Source organism: Schistocerca gregaria, chromosome 7, assembly GCF_023897955.1.
Source record: "Schistocerca gregaria isolate iqSchGreg1 chromosome 7, iqSchGreg1.2, whole genome shotgun sequence".
NCBI classification, from domain to species: Eukaryota; Metazoa; Arthropoda; class Insecta; order Orthoptera; family Acrididae; genus Schistocerca; species Schistocerca gregaria.
Window position 1 is genome coordinate 437,101,369 of NC_064926.1, and position 23,114 is coordinate 437,124,482.

Below are 23,114 nucleotides of genomic sequence, written 5' to 3' on the forward strand. Positions count from 1 at the left end.
AGTAGGATTATTAGCCCTTGCTATGAAAATTTGTTTTCCTACATATACAGTTATTAGTTACGGCATGTTTAGTAACTTTTTGATGTTTAAACCTTTAATTTCAATTTGTAACAATTTATTACTGCTAGAGGTTGTTACTATAAAATATTGTCTTTAGTGTCAGTTTCCATTTTATTTCTCATAGTGATAGCTGTCTTGTTTAGCAAGGTATTAAATGTAATTCCCTGAAGAAAAAGTTTAACTCTTTGTCTGCAGTTAATTATGTAACTGTTCTCATCTGTGTGTAGATGGAATTATGATAGTAGATGCATGTAAGTTCTTTGAACCTAAATTTCATATGTGTGTAAGGAAGTCGTCGAAAATCGTAAATTGTGACTTGCTTTTCAGGATTATTACACATTTTCGTCAATCATGGGGACAGATTTGGGAAATTCATTTATTTTGAATTTCCTCTGTGACTAATGTTTGTGTTTAATAAAAATATGGTTTATTTTGTGTGCTAATGTATTATTGGTGATTATTATGTGCTATGTGCTATGAAAGGTACAGCGTACTCACTCAATTTTCATCTCTATTTTAATGTGGTATGGTTAATTGATAGATTAGTTGATCTCCTTGTAAACTGGTCAGTTCATTCTATGATTGGGACTTAAGTGAAATGATTTGAATTGATTGCTGGGTTCAAGATGCTGCGATTTGGCTGACACACCTCCTGATACCATACACACGTTCTCATGTGTGCACGTACATTCCTTCTCTCTCTCTCTCTCTCTCTCTCTCTCTCTCTCTCTCTCTCTCCCCCTCCCTCCCTCCCTCCCTCCCTCCGTCTTTTTCTTTATATATGTTTGGATGCTGGGGTGTTAATCAGTGGGATTTTATGAGTTTATTCTTACTCTGTAATAACTTAACTGCAATTCATACAGTTATAAAACCTAACGTGATAGTCCTTCTCAAAGTACACTGTACGGAAGATAATGCTGGATTCTAAAAAATGGTGAACTGCGATGTGCTTGCAAGCTAGGTGCAGTTACAAGCGTGTCTGGCTTTTGACAGAGTATACCTTATGTTCACACACATCTACACAATTAGACAGCAATGAACTAGTGTTCATTAGGAATCTGTTTGTCAATTGCTGGTCTTTCATAGCCCACATTAGTGTGCATTATTTTCTTTGATGTACTTTTTTGAGAGTACCAATCAGTACTAAGGTATCCAGTTCTTGTTCACACCAGCTTTCCACTGCACACACTAATGTTATGTGCTGGGAATTTATCATGTGCAGATGTGTACAGGATGCTGCGATTGCTGCTGTCTTTAGAAAAAGCGTAAGGGGTTTATTGTGCTGCTGACTATTTAATACCTAGTTTTTCATCATCATCATCATCATCATCATCATCATCATCATCAGGCATTTGACATCCACTGCTAGAAAAGGTTTCCAACAGACTTCTCGTTTCATTATGGTATTAGCTCATATGCAACCACGTCATTCTTCCATTTTTTCTAAAGTCATGCAACTTAATTTCTTTATTTCATATTCTCAATCATTTTTAATCTTATGGAATATATCGGTGAACGTCCTTGATTCATCAACCTATGTACATGTCTTATTCTACACTATACATTGATTAATAGGTGTGGAACCACTCTCTAAAACAGATGGATAAACAAAAATTTAAAGTGAAATTGTATGAGATGAGAGGAGGAGGAAAACTTGTGAGGCTGTTATCAACCATCTTTTAAGTCACCATCTTTGATGCAGCTTGTAATTTTCAAATGGAATGGAGTCATGTGACGTATCAAATAGATAGAGAATCAAATTTGAAAAAAAAGTGGTGTCTTTCACTTGAGCATAACTTTATTCACTTTAGAGTTATTCTAAATTTTGTGCAGATTGAGGTAAATACTGGTGATAACACATAATATCTACAGGATGTGCTTAACATGTTGTCCAGCATGTTGTTGCTCTTATCTATTTCTTCATTTTCCTGCCTCTCCTAGTAACATCTAAGATGAATCTTCATTGCTCACATACTTACTCTTAGTATTTGAATAATTTTTGCACTAAAAATCTGTCTTACCAGCATAAGTTAAAATTGGCTGTAAACACTGACTGTAAACTTTCTCTTTCTTTTTTACAAAAAAAATAAACACTACAAACAATATTTACTTTGACTAATTGCCCAGTTCAACAGCTAGGTTGAAGCTCATTCTTCTGTCCATATTTGTTTGCAAAGAAATTTGTTTTTGGCTGGGTTCCATCTTGAGCAAAAGAAAAAATTGTTTGTTCGAGGTGAAACCTTCACTAAAAATTTAAAACCAAACAATGGAAGCTCCAGGTAGGTGTATCAACAATATAGGAAAAGATAGATTGCTACTTACTGTAAAGAAGACACTTAAGTTGCAGACAAGAACAATAAACAAAAAAATTCATATTGACAGCTACTTGCAACTTCCTTGAAGGACTTACAGGATGCCATTTTCCTGCACTGATATTTTCTTCTTAAAAATGAAAAAATAAACACCTTATTTCATTATTTAGCAATAAGCTAATTTTGCTCCCTTGAGTATTTTCAAGCTACATCACAATAAAAATCATTATGCATACAACATGTTATGATTTACACATCAATGTGGGGAAAAGTAACTTGTGATGTCATTCCTAATAAGAGGTTCTCACAGCTGTAGCAGGTGTAGGCACAGTGCATATGATAAGTCCATGCATAAAATGGAAAAACGTGCAAGCAACACATGTGTCAGCTTTGCCACTTTTTTAGACCACTTTCATACTTGCATTATAATGTTCTTTTAGTCATTGTTGAAGTTATATGCAGTGAAGACACTGTATTGCCCCCACCTAAACAAAGGTGGCTTACCTAAGTGCCGTTACAACAAATTCTTTTATTTTCATAGTTAAGGAACCTAAAGACTTTGTCCATCACTGCTGAAAATAGTTTTCTTGGTATGGAATTTACTTGCGTAGCTCTTCTTTCAGTTATGAATTTTCTGCTATTGTAATGAAGTGCACTGGAAGCTGTAGCATTGTTGTATATGTTCTGCAATATTTTAACAAAGTTTGAATCAGTGCCTTGTTTCTCAATGGTTGTTGGTACAGGCTTTCTCAAAAATCTATGGATCCCAAGGGTAGTGGTGATACATACTTTCATCACTGTTCTATAATTAATTCATGATTCAAATGGCCTCCTTGTAAAGCAACATTGTTCTTTTTCTTAATTCAAACTCGGTGTTTATGCCATACATCTAATGATTAACTTTAGTGGATGACTTTGTGTTTCAGAGAGGGGGGATGATAGATGTACAGTTAGTTTTGTTCATTTCGTTTCTTGTCAAGCACAGTAACTACAGTATTATTCCCTTCTTGTAGCACTGCCTCAGTAGATATTCTGTATAAATGTTTCTTTTGCATTACTTTCCTCCAGTTTTAATCATTCACATAGCTGCACCATTTTCTCTAAGTACATTTCAGTTTTTCATAACTAAAATAAGTTTTTACTACTTGACTACTGTTACTTCTGGAATCTCACCATTATCAATACCACCTCTTTGTGTTGCTGAGTCATCTCATGATAGCTTTTACAGTATTTTTCACATTAATAACTGTGTCATCTTAACTGATATAATATGATATGATGTTTACCCAACACAAGGGTTTAAATTTCCTTTTTGCTAAGTGTTCTCTCTCTCTCTCTCTCTCTCTCTCTCTCTCTCTCTCTCTCTCTCTCCCTCCCCCTCCCCCTCTCCCAGCCCCACCTTCCCACTTCCTCCACCCTCTCCCACCCCTCCTTCCCTCACGCTTCCCCTCCCTCTTCCACTCCCGCCCTCCCTGTCCTCCTTCTCCCTCCCCCACACACCCTCTACTTCCCCCACCCCTCCTTCACCCTCCTTCCCCTCCTTCCCCCTCCTTCCCCCCTCCATCCCCCACCCACTCCTCCCCCCACCCACTCATTCCCCCCACCCCTCCTTCCCCCTCCTCTACACTCACCTCCTGCCCCCAGCACTCCTTCCCCCTCCTGCCCCCACCCCCTCCTGCCCCCACCCCCTCCTGCCCCCACCTCCTCCTGCCCCCACCCCTTCCTGCCCCCACCCCTTCCTGCCCCCACCCCTTCCTGCCCCCACCCCCACCTGCCCCCACCCCCTCCTGCCTCCACCCCCTCCTGTCCCCACCCCCTCCTGCCCCCACCTCCTCCTGCCCCCACCCCCTCCTGCCCCCATCCCCTCCTACAACCCAACCCCTCCTTCACCCCACCTACCCCCACCCCCTCCTTCACCCCACCTACCCCCACCCCCTCCTTCACCCCTCCTACCACCACCCCCTCCTTCACCCCTCCTACCACCACCCCCTCCTTTCCCCACCCCTTCCATCCCCATCCTGCCTCCACCCCTCCATCCCCCTCCTACCCCCACCCTCTCCATTTCCAACCCTCTCCTTTCCCAACCCTCTCCTTCCCCCACCCTCCACATCCTCCACCCACCCTCCCCCTCCTTCCCCAACCCACCCCCTACTTCCCCAACCCTCCCACACCTTCCCCAACCCACCCCCTACTTCCCCAACCCTCCCACACCTTCCCCAACCCTCCCCTCCCTCTCCTCATGCACTCCCTATCCTCTCGCCGGCCCCTCCCTCTCCTCTCGCCCGCCCCTTCCTCTCCTCTCGCCCGCCCCTTCCTCTCCTCTCGCCCGCCCCTTCCTCTCCTCTCGCCCGCCCCTTCCTCTCCTCTCGCCCGCCCCTTCCTCTCCTCTCGCCCGCCCCTTCCTCTCCTCTCGCCCGCCCCTCCCTCTCCTCTCGCCCGCCCCTCCCTCTCCTCTCGCCCGCCCCTCCCTCTCCTCTCGCCCGCCCCTCCCTCTCCTCTCGCCCGCCCCTCCCTCTCCTCTCGCCCGCCCCTCCCTCTCCTCTCGCCCGCCCCTCCCTCTCCTCTCGCCCGCCCCTCCCTCTCCTCTCGCCCGCCCCTCCCTCTCCTCTCGCCCGCCCCTCCCTCTCCTCTCGCCCGCCCCTCCCTCTCCTCTCGCCCGCCCCTCCCTCTCCTCTCGCCCGCCCCTCCCTCTCCTCTCGCCCGCCCCTCCCTCTCCTCTCGCCCGCCCCTCCCTCTCCTCTCGCCCGCCCCTCCCTCTCCTCTCGCCCGCCCCTCCCTCTCCTCTCGCCCGCCCCTCCCTCTCCTCTCGCCCGCCCCTCCCTCTCCTCTCGCCCGCCCCTCCCTCTCCTCTCGCCCGCCCCTCCCTCTCCTCTCGCCCGCCCCTCCCTCTCCTCTCGCCCGCCCCTCCCTCTCCTCTCGCCCGCCCCTCCCTCTCCTCTCGCCCGCCCCTCCCTCTCCTCTCGCCCGCCCCTCCCTCTCCTCTCGCCCGCCCCTCCCTCTCCTCTCGCCCGCCCCTCCCTCTCCTCTCGCCCGCCCCTCCCTCTCCTCTCGCCCGCCCCTCCCTCTCCTCTCGCCCGCCCCTCCCTCTCCTCTCGCCCGCCCCTCCCTCTCCTCTCGCCCGCCCCTCCCTCTCCTCTCGCCCGCTCCTCCCTCTCCTCTCGCCGGCCCCTCCCTCTCGTCTCGCCCGCCCTCCCTCTCGTCTCGTCTCGTCTCGTCTCGTCTCGTCTCGTCTCGCCCGCCCGCCCGCCCGCCCTCTCGTCTCGTCTCGTCTCGTCTCGTCTCGCCCGCCCGCCCTCCCTCCCTCTCGTCTCGTCTCTCCCTCCCTCCCTCCCTCCCTCCCTCCCTCCCGTCTCGCCCTCCCTCCCTCCCTCCCTCCCTCCCTCCCTCCCTCCCTCTCGTCTCGTCTCGCCCTCCCTCCCTCCCTCCCTCCCTCCCTCCCTCCCGTCTCGCCCTCCCTCCCTCCCTCCCTCCCTCCCTCCCGTCTCGTCTCGCCCTCCCTCCCGTCTCGTCTCGCCCTCCCTCCCTCCCTCCCTCCCTCCCTCCCTCCCTCCCTCCCTCCCTCCCTCCCTCCCTCCCTCTCGTCTCGTCTCGCCCTCCCTCCCTCCCTCCCTCTCGTCTCGCCCTCCCCCCTCTCGTCTCGTTTCGCCCTCCCTCCCTCTCCCCATGCCCCATTTTCCCCAACCTCCCCTCCCCTCCCCCTTCTCTCCCTCCCCTTCTTCCCCTTCCTAAGCCCTCCCCTCTCCCTCCTCTCACCACCCCTCTTTCCCCATCACTCCCCTCGCCCTCCTCTCCCCCTCCAATCACGCCTCCCCTCCCCTCCTCCCACTCCCTCCTCTCCCCCTCCCCTCCTCCCACTCCCTCCTCTCCCCCTCCCCTCCTCCCACTCCCTCCTCTCCCCCTCCCCTCCTCTCCCCCTCTATCTCACACTCCCCACTCCTCCTTTCCCTCCTCTCCACCTCCCCTCCCCTCTCCCTCCATCCCCTCCCCCTCCACTTCCCCTTGTTCCCCCTCCCCCTCCCCTCTCCCTCCAATCCCTCCCCTCCCCTCCCCTCGTTCCCCTCTCCCTCTCCCTCTCCTCCCTCCCCCCCTCACACGCACAGGCGAGGCACACATAATTTCCTTGTGTGTACTGTGAGTTGTTATTACTACTTCCATTGTTTTTGTTCTCTGCACTTGTTCTCAACTGTTTTGTGAACAGCGTAAACTGAACGAAACAAAACATTGACTAGTTACTAGTCTGTTAAAATTGTTCAGCACTTGTTAACACCATATGTGTCATCTTCTCTTCATGTACCCACAGAATTGGTCTTCTCTTAAAATTAAATTTTCGCTTCATTTTTCATTATGAGTGAGCTTTTTCAAAGCTAAATAGCAGCTGATATTTGTTTAATACCACTTTTGATTAGAATCATTGCCAATTAATGGATGTAGCAATAGGTTTTTTATTTTGCTTCATAGCTATGATGGCACAATGTTACATTATTCTGTCAGTGAATAATGAACATATCACATTGTGATCAAGTTTCCGTATTTCCATCCATTGTAGACTGCATTCAGCCTACCACAGTCTTATCTGATATATGAGATGTGATCAAAAATAAAGTGAATAAATTTTTGTAGCAGCAACTGCTGATGCTACATCCATCAGATGTAATCTGTCCAATTTCCTGATCCACTGTGTGCTTCATCTTTCTTGGTGTATTGCACATCATGGGTTTCGGTCAATGCATCAACATTAACTTCTGTTGCAGAAACTCTGAAGACTGTTAAAAGTGCTATGAGTGATTTAAAAGCAGAAAAGATTAGGTAGAAGACGAGAAATGTTCAGGGAGTCCATTAACCTCAAAAACGGAAGAAAACATGCAAAAAGTGGCTAAAATTGTTCATTTAAACAGTAAATAACTATTCAGCAACTTACTGAAGAACTTGGCATCTCGTACAGGTCCATGCAAGCCATTTTAACTGATAATTTGAGTGACAAACAGAAGGAAAACTGTGTGTCAGTTTACATCTACGAGGGTTGACTGAGAAGTAATGCCTCCACCTTTGTAACTCTTCAACAGTTAGCAGCATTGGTGTGCCACAGGTACTGGCTTGTTCCATAGCCTCTTCCTTACAGCTCCAGTTGGCTGGAAACCTTAGCAAGACACAGCCCTCAGCTGGAAAAATCATGGCCACAGCTTTCTGGGACATGGATAGTGTTATCCAGGTTGATTTCCTTGATTGTGGAACAACAATAAATTCACACTGTTACATCACAATGGTGCGAACTCTGAAACGACGGCTAACAAGGGTCTGAAAGGAAAAGGGAAATGTTTTCCTGCAACATGACAATGCCAAACCACACACTTCACATGCAATCATAGCAGAACTAAAGACACTGAATCTCACCACTGTATGGCATCCTCCATACAGTCCAGATTTAGCACTGTCTGACTTCCATCTGTTCCCGATAACAGAAGACGATCTGCAGAGACATCATTATGCTAATGATGAAGATTTTGAGAGAACTGAGAGAGTGTGGTTGTGGAAACAGTGTGTCAACTTCTTCCATGACGGCTTCGGGAAACTTGTTCATCATTGCCAGAAATATATCCAATTGGCTAGTGATTATGTGGAAAAGTGAATATTGGTGAAGATCACATTCTAAGGATTATTTCTGTGTTTGATTTATTAAAATGTTCCCATCCAAACCCAATTAATAAAGGTGGAGACTTACTTTTCATTCAACCCTTGTAGTTGAAGGATTGTCTTCATTTAGATTCTGACTTCATGCCAAAATTTAAGCTGGAGATCAAACTCGAATGTTTGGGTATGAGTGTGAGACAAAAATTGGTAGTTCCCAATGGGAACCTATTGAATTTCCGAAGGGGAACAACTGTAAATGCTAAATTTTACAGGGCCATACTGCAGTGTTCACAAAATGATGTACAAAGAAAAAGACCAGAAAAAGTGCCAGTGGCTTCCTTCTCAATCACAGCAATGTGCCATGTCACACCACACATTTGATTTGCGAGTTCTTTGCCAGAAAAAGTGTTCCATCTGTCCACATCTACCTTACTCACCAGATTTAACACAGTGCGACTTCTGGCTCTTCCCAAAAATGAAAACCATTTTTGACAGTGAGAGGGCCACGACAGAGCGACTGAATGGCCTTTCAAAAGAAGCCTTCCAAAAATGCTTCCAGTCATGGATTCAACAGTGGGATAAGTGCATTGTTAGCCAATGGCAGTGCTTTGAAGGAGATTAAATCAAAGTCCATGTAAGCTTATTGCTTTGTTTCTAATAAAATTATTCACTTTTTTTAATCACGCTTTCTGTAGTAACATAGTGTCTTTCATGACTGGGTGTCTGGGAAATGATTAATGAAAAACAATGATATGTATCTCTTAAATCAGTATTTATGTTATATTTTGCCAGGTGTTAGCACAGAAACAATGCACTCTTTCATACAAGAACTACAAGGAATGTAGTTGTTCATTTCAGTTGATTAGAGACAAGAAGAGTGCAAGGAAGTTTTCATTTCAAGGGAAGGCACAGTGCTTGGCATAAATGAAGTTAATCACATTTCTCCACTATAGGCATACACTGAACACACTACTACAGTGGAATTGAGTTTTATGTGTTAATATAATTACTGCAGTTGATCACTTTTGCAGTTATTGTTATTTTGACTCCATACAAATTTAGAGATCTTATTCTTATTCAACTGATCAGGAACGTGTGTTTATGTATGTATGTATTATATCTAAAAACAAAGATGATGTAACTTACCAAACAAAAGTGTTGGTATGTTGATAGGCACACAAATAAATACAAACACAAAATTCAAGCTTTCACAGCCCACAGTTGCTTCATCAGGAAAGACGAAAGGATATGGGTTTTAAGGGAGAGGGTAAGGAGTCATTCCAATCCCGGAAACGGAAAGACTTACTTTAGGGGGAAAAAAGGACAGGTATACACTCGCGCGCGCACACACACACATATCTGTCCACACATATACAGACACAAGCAGACATTTGTAAAGGCAAAGAGTTTGGGCAGAGATGTCAGCGAGGCGGAAGTACGACTGACATCTCTGCCTAAACTCTTTGCCTTTACAAATGTCTGCTTGTAACATACCAACTCTTTCGTTTGGTAAGTTACGTCATCTTTGTTGTTAGATATATTTTTCCCACGTGGAATGTTTCCCTCTATTGTATGTATGTATGTACGTTTGGCCTCCATTTCATGTTATTAGCTACCACAGTGTGTGAAAATGGGGAGTAAACATAACCTTAGTGACAGTTTTAGAGAAAAAAAGAGGACAATACATTTTCAAACACTCATGTGCCATCATTTGACATTTTTTGGGCTAAAGTGAATAGTACAGTGTTGAATCTCTTATGCCGTATGTTGAAAATTGGCATCATGAGGCCATTATCCCATATCCAGAGGCCTAAATTATAAATTATGTTTTTAGTACTAACAGACGATTTTGCAATCTCCACTGTTGCCACCAGGATCTACTTTCTGCACTGGATAGAAGTCCTCCACACTACAGTAACACTCTCTCTTTCTTTAGTAATAGCTAGAATGAGAGAGATGGATTAGTTTTAGGGGCATCACAACTGCCATAGCACTTTCATGGCCACCACTTCAAATTTAAGAAGAATGATCACAATGTTGATGCTTTACAGTGTCAGCATGATTGATTAATGATGCCAATTACATTCCATGTGAATGTGATGTGTCTTACATGGCGCAGACTATTAGCACAGTGGAGGAGAGATGTGAGGAATGTTAGTGAGACACCTGACTAAAATTATCAAGTGGATCAGTCGTCACCAAGCGCTGCTTTAAATATAGTCATGAAATGAGATATGCCGAGACTAGTGCCATTGTGAAGATGCCAAGTTTCTGGGACAACGTGATTGTTTGAAATAAAGATGTTGAGAAACCTAATACCAATGCATAGAGATTTCAGCTTAAACAAGGCTTGGGGTCTGGCACTCACTTCATTAAGATCTTACTGCCATCACATCCAGTAGAGGTAGGCATCACTGAAAGAATGTGTGTTTCATTGAATATGAATGCAGGCTCTGAAAAACAGAACATCATCGTAGGGTGTAGTGGGCATTGGGAGCTGAACTCACAATCAGTAGTAAATAGCAGCACAATACCATCAATAGTTCAGTCTAGTTGGAGTCCAGGCAGAGCGGACACGTTACGGCACAATTCACTGCACCTGAAGATGATAATTGGGCCAGTGTTCGAAATATTGTGCAAAACTGGAAACAACAACTTGGCTATAGGCTTGGAAGTGCACACTTAAAAGATTGAATGTTGTTTAGGCATAGACTGTAGTACCATTGTTGCTCACATAGAAGTCGTAACTGCCAATATTCGTCTGTGTAAACAGAAATACAATAAAGACAATTGATGCAAAGAAATGTCATTGTTTTTCATTCTCAGCCACATTTTGGTTCTCATATTGTGTCCTGTGACTAATTGAATAGTTCTTTGCATTGAATGTAGGGTTAATTTTTTTCTAGACTGTTACAGTTATCATGTATGCTTTGTGTGATTGTTTCTGGACAAGTTACAACTGGATGTGACTAAGTGTTTATCGTGTGTGTTAAATATATATTGATCTAGTGTGAAAGTTTCAGAGTATTGCAATATCAATTCCATTTTTATAGTCCTTGGACATTCCAACAAATGATTCAACAGTTGGTGAGAGTGAAAGTTTTGAGCAGAATGTGGCAAAGTTCAACCTAAAATTCAGCAGTCTCTTTTCTGGACTGCTGGATGGTATTCGTGAGCTTCCTCGTGACAACAACAATGAAAAACTTATCAATCTGATGTACAGGTTAGTATTTTCCTGTATCATATTTTACAAACAAATATGTTGTTTACAATGGACTGCTAGTTAATGGCTGTGACTATTAGGTAATACATAAAAATTATTTGTGCACTACTTCGGTCACTTTTATTTTTAACACCACTAAACATTTTGATGACCATGTTATCACCAGATAACTTAAGATTCCAGAATGAGGTTAAGGTTAAGGTTAAGGTTAAATTAAGATTGTTTTACTCTCATATGCTTCTGTTCTGGGTCCTCTGCTTTTCTTGATATACGTCTACTGCCATAAAACATTTCTGTTTGCAGAGGACACAAGTGTTGCTATGAAAGACATTGAACATAATGTAAATGATGTGTGTAATGAGGTAGGAAAATAAAATAATCATTTTCTGAAAATGTAATATAATTGCATAAATAAAAAATCTACTTACGAAATGGTAGTAGGAGAAAACACACAAAAGTTAACGAAACATGCAAGTTTTTGGAGCCATTGGCTCCATCTTCTGGGACAAGAGCTGATGGGGAGGGAGAGGGATGAAGGAAACCTTGCCATTCCTTTTCTGTTATTCCTCTTCCTTCACCTTCAACCCTGCTGCCAGGAGGAGGAGCCACTGGCTCTGAAAGCCCCCCCCCCCCCCCTCCTATTTTGTTAACTTTTACCTATTTTTTTCTGTCACCGCTTGGTGAGTAGCTTTATCCAGTTACAATAAGGTAGTCAGTATCATCGGCACATGGGTTCCAGAGACCTGATTAACGCTTAACCACAGGGAAACAGACCATTTTAAATTTCTGTGTGTGAGGGTAGATGGAAGATTTTCTTGGAATTGTGGCATTGAAGATCTGCTGAAACTGAATTCTGCTGTCTTCAGTATAAGAATGATGGCCACTGCCTCTGACACAGAAATGAATTGGATTATTTACTTTGCCTACTTTCACTCTATTCTGTATGATGTTATACATTTTGGGGCAGCTCTGTGGGATCACCAAGACTCTTCTTAACTCAGTAAAGAGCTGGCAGACTGATCAGCATTGTCATTTTGCAAAATTCTTGTAGGCTGTTGCACAGGTGTAGGAATTCTAACTCTGCAGTCCCTATAAATACATTCATCATGAGAATTGCTACTGTAAGTATAGACTCACTTGGAGGAAACATTCAGTGAACACTAGATGAAAAAATGGTGTGCAGTTGGATAATACTTCCTTAAACACTGTACAGAAATGTGTACACTATTCTGCAGGTTTCATTTTCAGTAGGCTTACAGCTGAACTGAAAAACTTGAGTGATAAACCCTAAGTATTCAGATCCAAATAGAAAGGTTTCTTGTGGCACAATCCTTCTCCTCATAGTAGTTGAGAACTTCTTTTCTATAATGCGTTGCTTATTCATAACTCTCTCAAAATTTGTTCAGACCGAGCAGCTGTGGCTTGAATACTCCTGCAGACCCTGACATGTACATAAAAAAATAATAAAAAAGCTAAGAACTTGATCTCAACCCACACATATGCACCCCTTTTGCCTCCAGGAACAGTGAAACAACTAGATGATTTCCACTTGGGATGACCTGTGAAACATTTCTTTTTGCTCCAGTGGAAGAGAATTTCTGTCTGTGACATAAAGTTTCAATAGACTACTTTCCCCCAGGGGGCTCACCTCTCTTTTGTGCTTAAGTGCCTGGCCACCATGGGGCCCCAGCTCTTGCAGTGCTACTTCCATTTCCATGCTGCAAGTTGTTCTTTCTGCTACTCTTTTCTCCTTTCTACATTTTCAGTAGATGGTCTTCTTGGTGCCAATTGTGCTTGGATCTGGTTTGTGTTTTCTTACCTTGTGGCCTTCTACCTTTTTTCATTATCAATTATATGGTCACCTTCTTGGGTTTGATTTGATTATGCTTTTCTAAATTTTACAGAAATGTGGATTATGCACGAAAGTTCGCCCAGTGTGGCATATATTCCACCTTTGTGCCTTTCTCTCTTTGCACCATTCTTTCTTGCAACAGTACAGCCAGTCCATTGTTTGGGGGGGGGGGGAGGGGGAGGTTGTCCATTACCTGTAGGGTGGTAGCCCCTTGCCTTCGACCACACAGGGATCCACACTGTTGGTGCCTGAGCTAGAAACTCGACGTGCAAGCCAAGGAGTATGCGCCCATCATGGCTGGGGCACAGGGACTCTGGGCGATGGTTTATGCACGTGAAGTGAATTAAACTTTCTCCCACTGGTGGCGGCACAACTCCAGCAGTTTCTTCTGAAGCTAAGACATATTGCAATGTAGAGAGGTATGCCCAGCAATGTTCCCTTTGCTGGCGGCATCATGGGAGAAACATAGGGCTCAGAGACAAAATGAGAAATCCCCCCCCCCACCTGTTCCCCCCATAGTATTTAGTTTGTTTTAGGATGGACAGGGATTCCTTTTTTACTACAAAGCCTTTGTTCTTCATTGAACACCTTGAGGATAGGTTTCGGGAAGTGGCACCAATTTAAAAAATGGAAAGTGGTTCCATTCTGCTTAAAATGGCCTCCCCTGCTCAGTCACTGGCACTGCCCACCTGTGACGAACTGGATGATATTCCTGTCACTGTAAGTTCCCAGCAATACTACAACAACAACAACAACAACAACAACAACAACGTGCAGGGTGTCTTTTTCCACTGAGATCTCCTTTTAAAGACTCATGATGTACTCCCCTCCGACATGGACTGACAAGGTGTGCATTTTGTCCATCATCTCCAGCGGTAATGAAAAGATAACAGAGTGTATACTGGAGCCTTCATCTTGGGCTTCAAAAGTGACTTTCACTTCAGAATGTCAAGGTGATGGTGTATCACTGTGATGTCAGACTTTATATCCCTCCTCCTATGCAGTGCTACAAAGCAGGTGATTTGGACACATGTCTTTGCATTGCTATGCCAGCTCAGTCTGTAGGGATTGTGGCAGTCAGTTGCACACGTATGTTCCTTGTGGCCCCCCTCCTCTCTTTGTAAACTGTGGGGGAACACAATTCCTTCTTTTCAGCAGACTGCACCATTGTCAAATGTGAATGCAAAAAGAAAACCCAGGAAGACAAGACCCTTCATTGCCTTACATATCGAGAGGTTAAGAGCAAATATAATTGCCTACATCTTACACATATGACAATGACGTATGCTGCCGCTATGACGACATCGTCCACTGAAGTGACTGTGCTATCACTCTCCATGGCTTCTTTGTCTGGCCCTCAGTGCCACTTGACTACATCTGCTCCTCTGGTGGTTGGGGGTCCTCGTCCTGCTTTGGGAGTGTCAACTCCCTATCTGGGACATCAGTACCCAATCCCCAACCAGAGAAGCAAAGCCCTCCTTGCACTCCTTACCAGGTAGAGTCCCTTGGGATGCTCCCTTCCCAGGAGTCTGCTGATCTGCAACTGTATACCAGCCAGAGGCTCAAGAAGCCACAGGTTGCAGGTCATAGGATTTCGCGTTCTTTTTCTGTCCCAGAATCTGGGGCAGACAAGCCCTTAAGCCCTTGCAGCCTCTGTTGCCCAGCCCCGCATGTTCTGCCTCTGCATCCCAGGGAGTCAGTGTTGCTGGTGGCCTATATGTCCCCCTCCACCTTCCCCACACACCCTGATCTGGAAGAAATGTGTATTAATGATGTATCTTCACAACCAGTGGTAGTGGGTGACACTGAGGCATGACCTGCATCCTTGGTCCCCACACGCCCCCACAGAATACAGATAACATGATCCTCCAGTGGAACTGTAGCCATATTTTCTGCTACTTGGCTGAGCTGAGACATCCTTGGTACACTTCCCCTGTTTTTTGTTTTGCCCCCAGGAAACTTGTTTACCAGTGATGTGGGCCTCTACCCTCCATGGTTATTGGGGCTATTTTAAGAACTGCACTGACTGTGAAAGAGCATCAGGTTGTGTTTGCACATACATTCTGTACTCTGTCTACAGCAAACACATGCTACACAACATGTCTTTGGAGGCTGTGGCTATTCGTGTGAAGACGTCTGTCTGTAACGTTTATCTCCCTTTCAATGATGAATTGTCCTAGTATGTTTTGCACAGTTTTCTCAGCCCCCCCCCCCTACTAATAGGAAGTGAATTAAATGCCCACTATCCTTTTTGTGTGTGGGGGGGGGGGGGGGGGGTGGGGGGGTGAAACTATGACCACTGGCTGCAGTAAAGCTACCGAAAACTTGCTCGCAAAGCTCAATCCTTGCATCTTGTATACTGGTGTTCCTGCACACATCAGTGTGCCATACGGGTCTTACTCGACCATTGACTTTTCTATTTGCAGCCCAAATCTTCATTTTCTGATGTTTTGCACTGCCTCACTGTCACTTGCCTGTGTATCCAGGTGTCTCTCCAAAGCTGATTGGGATGCTTTCACCACCGCCATCGCCCTTTGCACCCAGCCACATGGAGGTATCAATGCAGTTATCCAAAGCACAACTGCAGCTATTCTATTGGCAGCTGACTCAGTGATCCCATCTTCCTTGGGGTCCCCCCATTGGAAGACAGTACCTCGATGGACCTCCAAAATTGCTGTGGCCATTAGAGATGGAGCCGGACCCAACGCCATAATCAACATCCGTCAATGGAGTACCTCATTGCCTTTAAACAGTTCTGTGCCCAGGTCCACCACCTAATAAAACAACAGAAACAATAATGCTGGAAGTGGTTTGTTGCTACCATTGGACCATGTACCGCTCCTTTGAAGCTTTGGGCAAAGATTTGACACCTCTATGGATGCCAGTGATGCGGGTGTACCTGGTATCTCGGTGATGCTGATATCTACACTGATCCAGATGCTGTTGCCAATCATTTTGCTTTTCGTTATGCTCGAGCCTTTGCATCTGAAAATGGCGTGTATTTCGTGTCCTCAAACAATGAGTAGAGCAACTTCAAGTAGCATTTACCCCACATCAGCTGGAACCTCTTAATGTTCTGTTTATTGAGTGGGAATTCCACAGTGCTCTAGCTCTTTGCCTTGACAAGGCTTCAGGCCAGACCATATGCACAGCCAACTTCTCAAACACTTATCAGTGCATTGCTAATGTCTCATCCTTGCAATTTTCAACAATATAGGTGTTGAGGAGGAAGAAAAGAAAATATTGTATGCTGATGACATGACAATGCTAAATAGGGCCCAAAATATGGAACAGCTTGAGAGAAGAGCATACATTTCTGCAAATGTCACAGCTCAATGGCTGTTGGAAAATGAACTGGTTATAAAACTAAAAAAGACTATGTATGCAGCATTTAAAAACAAGGAAAAGGCTGTAGACATGGATTTAGAGGTTGATGGAACAAGGCTGGAAGAAGTAGAATGTGCTAGATTCTTAGATATTCTTGTGGATAATGAACTGCAATTGAAAAGACGTATTAATAATGTCTGTAAGAAACTGAGCTCTGTCATATTCTTAATGATGCAGCGATCACAGTATTCAGACAAGAACCTTCTTTGTACAGTGTATCATGGACTTTTCGAATTGTATTTACAGTATGGAGTGACTGTGTGGGGAAACTCAAACAAACAAGGGACAAAACGAGTGATCACATTAAAAAAAAAAGGCAATTAGGACCATTTTAAGAAGAAAGACCTCTGAAACATGCTGAAACTGTTTCAATAATTTAGGTATCTTAGCTTTTTCATCATTGTATGTATACAAAACAATAATGTACATCACAAAAGGTAGTGAGGACTGGATTACAAATGCTAGTGTACATATTCACAATACAAGAAGGAAGAATGAAGTATGGAGCATACCCCACCGACTGGCAATGCTAGAAAAAGGACCACAGTACTCTGGTATCAGACTACTAAGAAGTCTGCCTAAAAACCTGCAAGATAGTGTACTTCACAATGACTTTCCAAAGAAATTTAAAGACTATCTCATTGAAAAAGAGTTTTACAGTGTTGCAGAATACTTATGCCATTAAATTTGTATCTACTGTTATCCATTACAGTGATGTAAAAATGTAAGCTAAAGGTTAAGAAAAATAAGTGATAATGAATGGTAATACTTTGACATGTCCTATATTACATGTACATTTACTGTACACATTGTAATCTTACAATGTCAAATACAATTCAATTCAACTGTATTTGGAGTGAGGATAAGTTCCCTGCACAGTAGCAAGAAAGTGTGATTGTTCCAGTACTGAGACCAGGTAACCACCCCATTCAGATGGGCAGCTAACATCCAATTAGCCTCACAAATGTACTCTGCAATTTTTTTGAATGTGCGGTGAGCTGACGGCTATATTAGTACCTTAAGTCTCGGGGTCTTTTGGCTCTGTTCAAGGGCAGTTTTCGCCAATGCCATTTTACTGCTGACAGTTTGGTCTGCCTGGTGACTGCTATTCAGTTAGCTTTTGACTGGCTTCAACATCTTATTGCTCTCTTCTTTGAACTGCACAGGACTTGAGACACCCCATGCATCACCACATCCTTGCAAGCCTCCATGAGTGGGGTCTCTGGCGCCAAAATTTGATTTTATTCAGAACTTCTTGTCTTGCCGTACTTTCTGAGTTGTAGTTGGTGCTTCCTGTGGTACTCTCCATGTAAAAGAGAATGGGGTCCCATGTGGCTCCGTATTGTGTGTGTCCATTTTTCTAGTGGCAGTCAATGGTCTAGCAGCAGCTATGTGATTTAGTGCTCCCTCCCTGTATGCTGACAACTTTTGTATCTACTATTGCTTTTCAACTGTGATACTGTGATTGCTGCTGAACGTCAACTGCAGGGAGCCGTAACAAAAGATGCAATCCTGTGCTCTTGCCTGTAGCTTCTGGTTTTCCATCACCGAGACATGTGTCATGCTCTTCTGTCACCATTATAATATCCCTGCCCAACCAGAACTGTACTCGAAGACCAAGTGCTCTGTGTGGTGGAGTCTTATCATTTTTTGGGGGTTGGTCTTCAGTGCTCGGTTGACATGGCTTATCATCTTCACCAACATAAGCAAACCTGCTCTTCGCTGTCTCAGTAACACCAGGTGGTGTGGAGACCACTCTGTACTTTTGTGGCACTTTGAACTTATGATCCTGTCTTGTCTTGATTGTGGGAGCCTGGCATATGGTTCAGCACCGCCTTCAGCATTGCACATGCTGGACAAAATACTCCATTGTGGGGTCCAACTTGCAAGGGTGCCTTTTTTTTACCAACCTTATGAACAACCTAATTGCAGAGGCTGTCATCCCACTCTCACAGATAAGACGCCAATTGCTGCTGCTTAACTGTGCAATACACATTTGCTGCTCCTCTGAGCATCCAAACTACTGGGTCCTTTTTCCTGGTGGGAGATCTACCTCCGACAACACAGGCTGAGGTCTGGAGTCACAATCACAGTTCGCATATGGAGTCTGTGTTCTGAACTCCATCTTTCTGAACTGTCATCTCTTGTTAGGGAGAAATTGTGTGTGCGCCCAAGGTGTGAACCCTGCCCTCGAAGCTGCCTCAACCTCTCCTTTGTCGAAGGCTTTTCACCACCAGTTACTGAATGTCCTTGACAAATTTTTCAGGCTCAGATCTAGTATACAGTGATGGCTGTACGGTTGATGGATAAACTGGTTTTGCCTACACAAATGCAAGACACAGTGAACGACATTTGCTGCTGAATGGACGCAGCATATTCACAGCATGTTTGGCGACCATTGCTTGATCCGACAGCCACCTCCGTTCTTCCACTAGTGAATCATTCTTAATGGGCAGTGACAACTTGAGTAGTCTACAGGCCTGTTGACCAGTGCTACCCTACACACCCAGCAGTTATGACTACCCAGGATCACCTATATGACCTTCATCATGCTATAAGGTCGGTAGTCTCTGTATGGACCCGTGGTCATATTGGGATCCCAGGGAATGAACATGCTGATTGGCTTACAAAGTTGGTTATCAGGATGCCAAGTATGGGGATGGGATTACCAGAATTTGACCTCCAGTCAACTCTACTCTGACAATTGTTGGAGACTTTGAATGCAGATTGGTGTGCCCTAGCTACTCCAAATAAACTGTGAATCACAAGGGAGACCATGATCTTGTGGCAGTCTTCTTTCATGCTTCTTGCAGGGAATCCACTGTCCTCTATCAGCTTCACGTTGGCCATACTTGGCTGACCCACGACAACATCCTCCGATGTGAAGATGCACACCAATGTTGGTATAGTGCTCATCTCACGGTGGCCCATATCCTACGGACAAACTTGGCCACCTTACGGTGATATTTTAAACTTATTGACACTCTATCTCTGGTGCTTGCAGACATTGCAAAAGCAGCTGATTTTGTTTTGTGTTTTACCCGTGACAGTGGTTTTTACTCCTCCCTGTGACATAGGACACATTAGCCTCATTGGCTGATTGAGAGATTAGAGGAGTGCTCTGTGATATGTTCTGACCCGAGGGGTGCATGGCTGCCCATATTCGGTGGGCTAGCATGGCTCCTGCCTTTCTCATCATTTTAATTGTTTTTAATCTTTTACATCAGTCATTGGTTTACAGACTCACTATCATTGTTCTTTTTCTTGAGATTTTATCTTGTCCGCGTAGCTAGTTTCCTTGTGGTAATGTAGGGTGTAGAAGCACTGGTAGCATGCAGAGGGTGCGTCTCCAATCACATAATGTGTCTTGGGGATTCCAGCTGCTTTCTGGGTGGGGCAGTTCTCCCACTTTCACCCTTTTTCCCATCTCACTTCTAATTGCTTTTATCTCTTGTTTTTCTTGATTCTTGGGTACAGTAGTGGCCATTGGGTTCGCATTTTGTGCATTTCCTCTCTAATGGACTATTCCCTGCTTGACACACAAAGGATTAAGGGCCTAATGACCTCATGGTTTGATCCCTTTAACCCCATCAATCCAACCATCCATCAATATACATTATATTAACAGAGACAATGCCACATTTTGACATGAGAACTGTTGTTTAAGAGATGACCTGCCTCCTTATAGTAGCTCATGGAACAAGGAAAGTGTGCATATTAAAATTTGGTGAGTTGTCAAGCACTTTAGAACAATTTTTACAGTTAAGGCTTCAATGTTTTTACAAAGTGTCCTTTTTTAACCAGCTAATCAATCAGCTACATAAAAGCATGTATAGTTGTCTTTTGTAGTGGAAAATATTTGCTGGCTTTGTAAGTGAGCATCAAGCTGCGCTTTTTCTGTTGTATTATTTTAATTCTTGCACATTAAATTAATTTGATATTTAAAACAATGTTTTATGTAGAGATTCTATCAACAGTTGTTAATTTTATATTGTTATGTGTGAAAGTATGTGAAAATTAATCAGATTTTAACATACACTTTAATTTGTAAATTTGGAATTTCTGAAACTCTTGGCCACATTTGTATTACTTTATTAACCACATTAATAACCATGATTCCTATGAGTCATTATTAGTTTGGTGCTACATATAAGTTAATTTATTTTTATTGTTACCATTATTTTTCACAACCTATAATCATTTTCAGGCTTGATTTTAATGGTTCCTACAGTGACCAGCTAAATATATTTGGTTTGAGTAACTCATCACATAAACTCAAAGAAGGTGAGACATCGGGATGAAATATAGTCACCTGATTCAAGAATGATGTTTTTTCCCAGTGCTGAGTCTGTAACCTGCCAGTTAGTAAGACTTAACTTACAACAAATTAATTAACCTCTGTGTAGTATTGTCATCAGGATTTTATACAAATTACAATTATAAATGAGATACTTAAAATATAATTTTAATCATTCATGTTCTTTGTTTCAAGATAGCAATAGAGCAAGTTTGAAAGTAGATCTGAAAATAAATTGTTATATGTAATACTAAAATAATGTTTGATAAGCAGTTCACAAAGAAAATGGTACAAACAGTGAAGTCAGTAGAAGCAGTTTGTGAGTGTTTTGTGTTTAGGTCTGGACAGCAGTAGAAATAAACAGAAGAGTGCTTTTAGTATCTCAGTAGAGTTTTCAAGACTAAGCTTCCAGTGTGCCAGGAAGGGTTAGTTTCTATAAATATGTATTTACCAGTTATGAATTAACAGCAGTGATACAAGGAATTTTAATACGAAACACATCCAAATACTATGGCTCAGTCAAGAAGCAAAGAAGAGGTGTGAGTTGGTAATTACTAAGAGAGATAGGTAAAGAAACAAATGAAACTGATAGAGCAGTAGATAAAAGCTGGGTGCAGCATAATGGTAGGAAGAGGATTTTATGTGAATCAGAAATAAAGTCAGACAGAAAAATAAGTCTTGCTCCTTGGCAGCATCCATGAGAAGGGTGTAGTCCAAGCAACAAGAAGGTTGGGTTCAGGGTTCCAGATCACAGTTTATGTGAAATCTAAGGTGTGCTATGGCCAAGTCATAAAAGGACCATAAACCATTAAAAATAAATTTGATACAGGAGGATCAGGTATGGACAGCTGGGAGCAGGCAGCAACTTAGCCAAGAATGTGAGGTACAGCATCAGAAGTAACATGAACACACTAGGAGCAGCAAGTGTGAACACAAATGTAGTTCTGTATAGGTTCTTTAGTGGAAAGATCAGCCTTTTCTTAACAAAGCTGTTCAGCAAGTTATTGTGAATTGATAGGGTTACTACATTCTTCAGACAGTGCTTGTGTTGTAGCTGTTGAAGTTGATGAGGTGAAAATACGTGAAGCATGGCCTGCTTGCTTAGTAGGAAATGGAAAGATGGGTCAACAGATTTGTTAGTCAAAAGAATTGGGGGAAGGGGAAAGTTCTGTAATAACTTTTAAGAGAGGTTAACCTCTATATCTAGACAATCAGTACTTCAAGATATTAAAATAACTGAAATTCCAAATAATGCAGAAATAGCAAAATTGTATAGTACTTCAGTATTGTGCACCAGAATATTAGAGGCCCAAAATAACATTTGATAATCTATATGAAGTAGGAAGTGGGAATTTAGGTATATTTAGCGGTCTGAGCAGTATGTAAATACAGAAATATTGTTGTTGATTTGTCTTCAATCCAAAGACTTGTTTGGTGCAGCTTTCTGAGCAAAATAGAATAAAAATGATCAATGTTATTCACAAAGTATTCATATTGCAGCAGTAGCATGGAGGAACATGGACTAGTGATGTGCATGAAAAAGTATTGCAGACTCAGAATTATGGAGATATATAGTTTTTGCACAGAACAACAAATGTACAAGCATGTGCATATAAAGTCATTCTCCCTAAACAGCACTATTACAGATTGAAACTGGTAAATTTTGATAAGTTCTTGCAACATTTGAAACACTGTTATGTCACCTGTCTGTCAGGAGGTAAATAATAATTTGAGGTGATTACATTATTAATTTTTGAAGGAGCTTGAGCAAAAACAGGAAATAGAAATTTTACTTAACAATTACCAGTCTAACCTCAGCTGTAAACTTTCCCATCAGAATTATACACCTTAATAGGAAACATTAATGTACGTGAGGAGAATGTACGTGAGGAGGACATAGTCAATAAAGATAGTGTTCAAACAATGGAAACTTCAGGTTGGAATATCAACAAGGTAAGGAAAAGATAAATTGGTACTTACCGTAAAGATGACACATTAAGTTGCAGGCAGGCACGATTGAACACACACACACACACACACACACACACACACACACACACACACACACACACCTTATTCATTCACACAAGCAAGCACACCTAATGCACACATGCCTGCCAGCTCTGGCAGATTGGACCAGATTAGTAGAAATCTATCTTGTCCTTACTAGTGTTCATTCAGTTTTAAATGTATTAAAATAGTGGCAAATTATCCACAGCAGAGAACATAACAAATCTAAATCAGGTGTAACCAGGAAAACTATTAGAACTATCAATGAACTCGCAACATATACTTTTAGAAGGAACCTGCAAAGCATCATCTGGAATGAGGTATTTGAGGCAATGAATGGTAAAT

General features: G+C 43.2%; 1 protein-coding gene across 2 annotated transcripts in view; it reads left to right on the plus strand.

Moving 5' to 3' along the window:
- The window catches only part of LOC126281536 (gamma-tubulin complex component 2-like), a 189,084-nt gene extending 167,945 nt beyond the window's left edge, over window positions 1–21,139 (plus strand). For both annotated transcript variants that reach the window (XM_049980587.1, XM_049980586.1), the window contains 2 exons: window positions 11,054–11,223; window positions 20,670–21,139. In XM_049980587.1, coding sequence (XP_049836544.1) covers window positions 11,054–11,223; window positions 20,670–20,763 — 264 coding nt within the window. In that variant the 3' untranslated portion in view covers window positions 20,764–21,139. The remainder of the gene's footprint in view (window positions 1–11,053; window positions 11,224–20,669) is intronic.
- The last annotated feature ends 1,975 nt before the right edge of the window (window positions 21,140–23,114 follow it).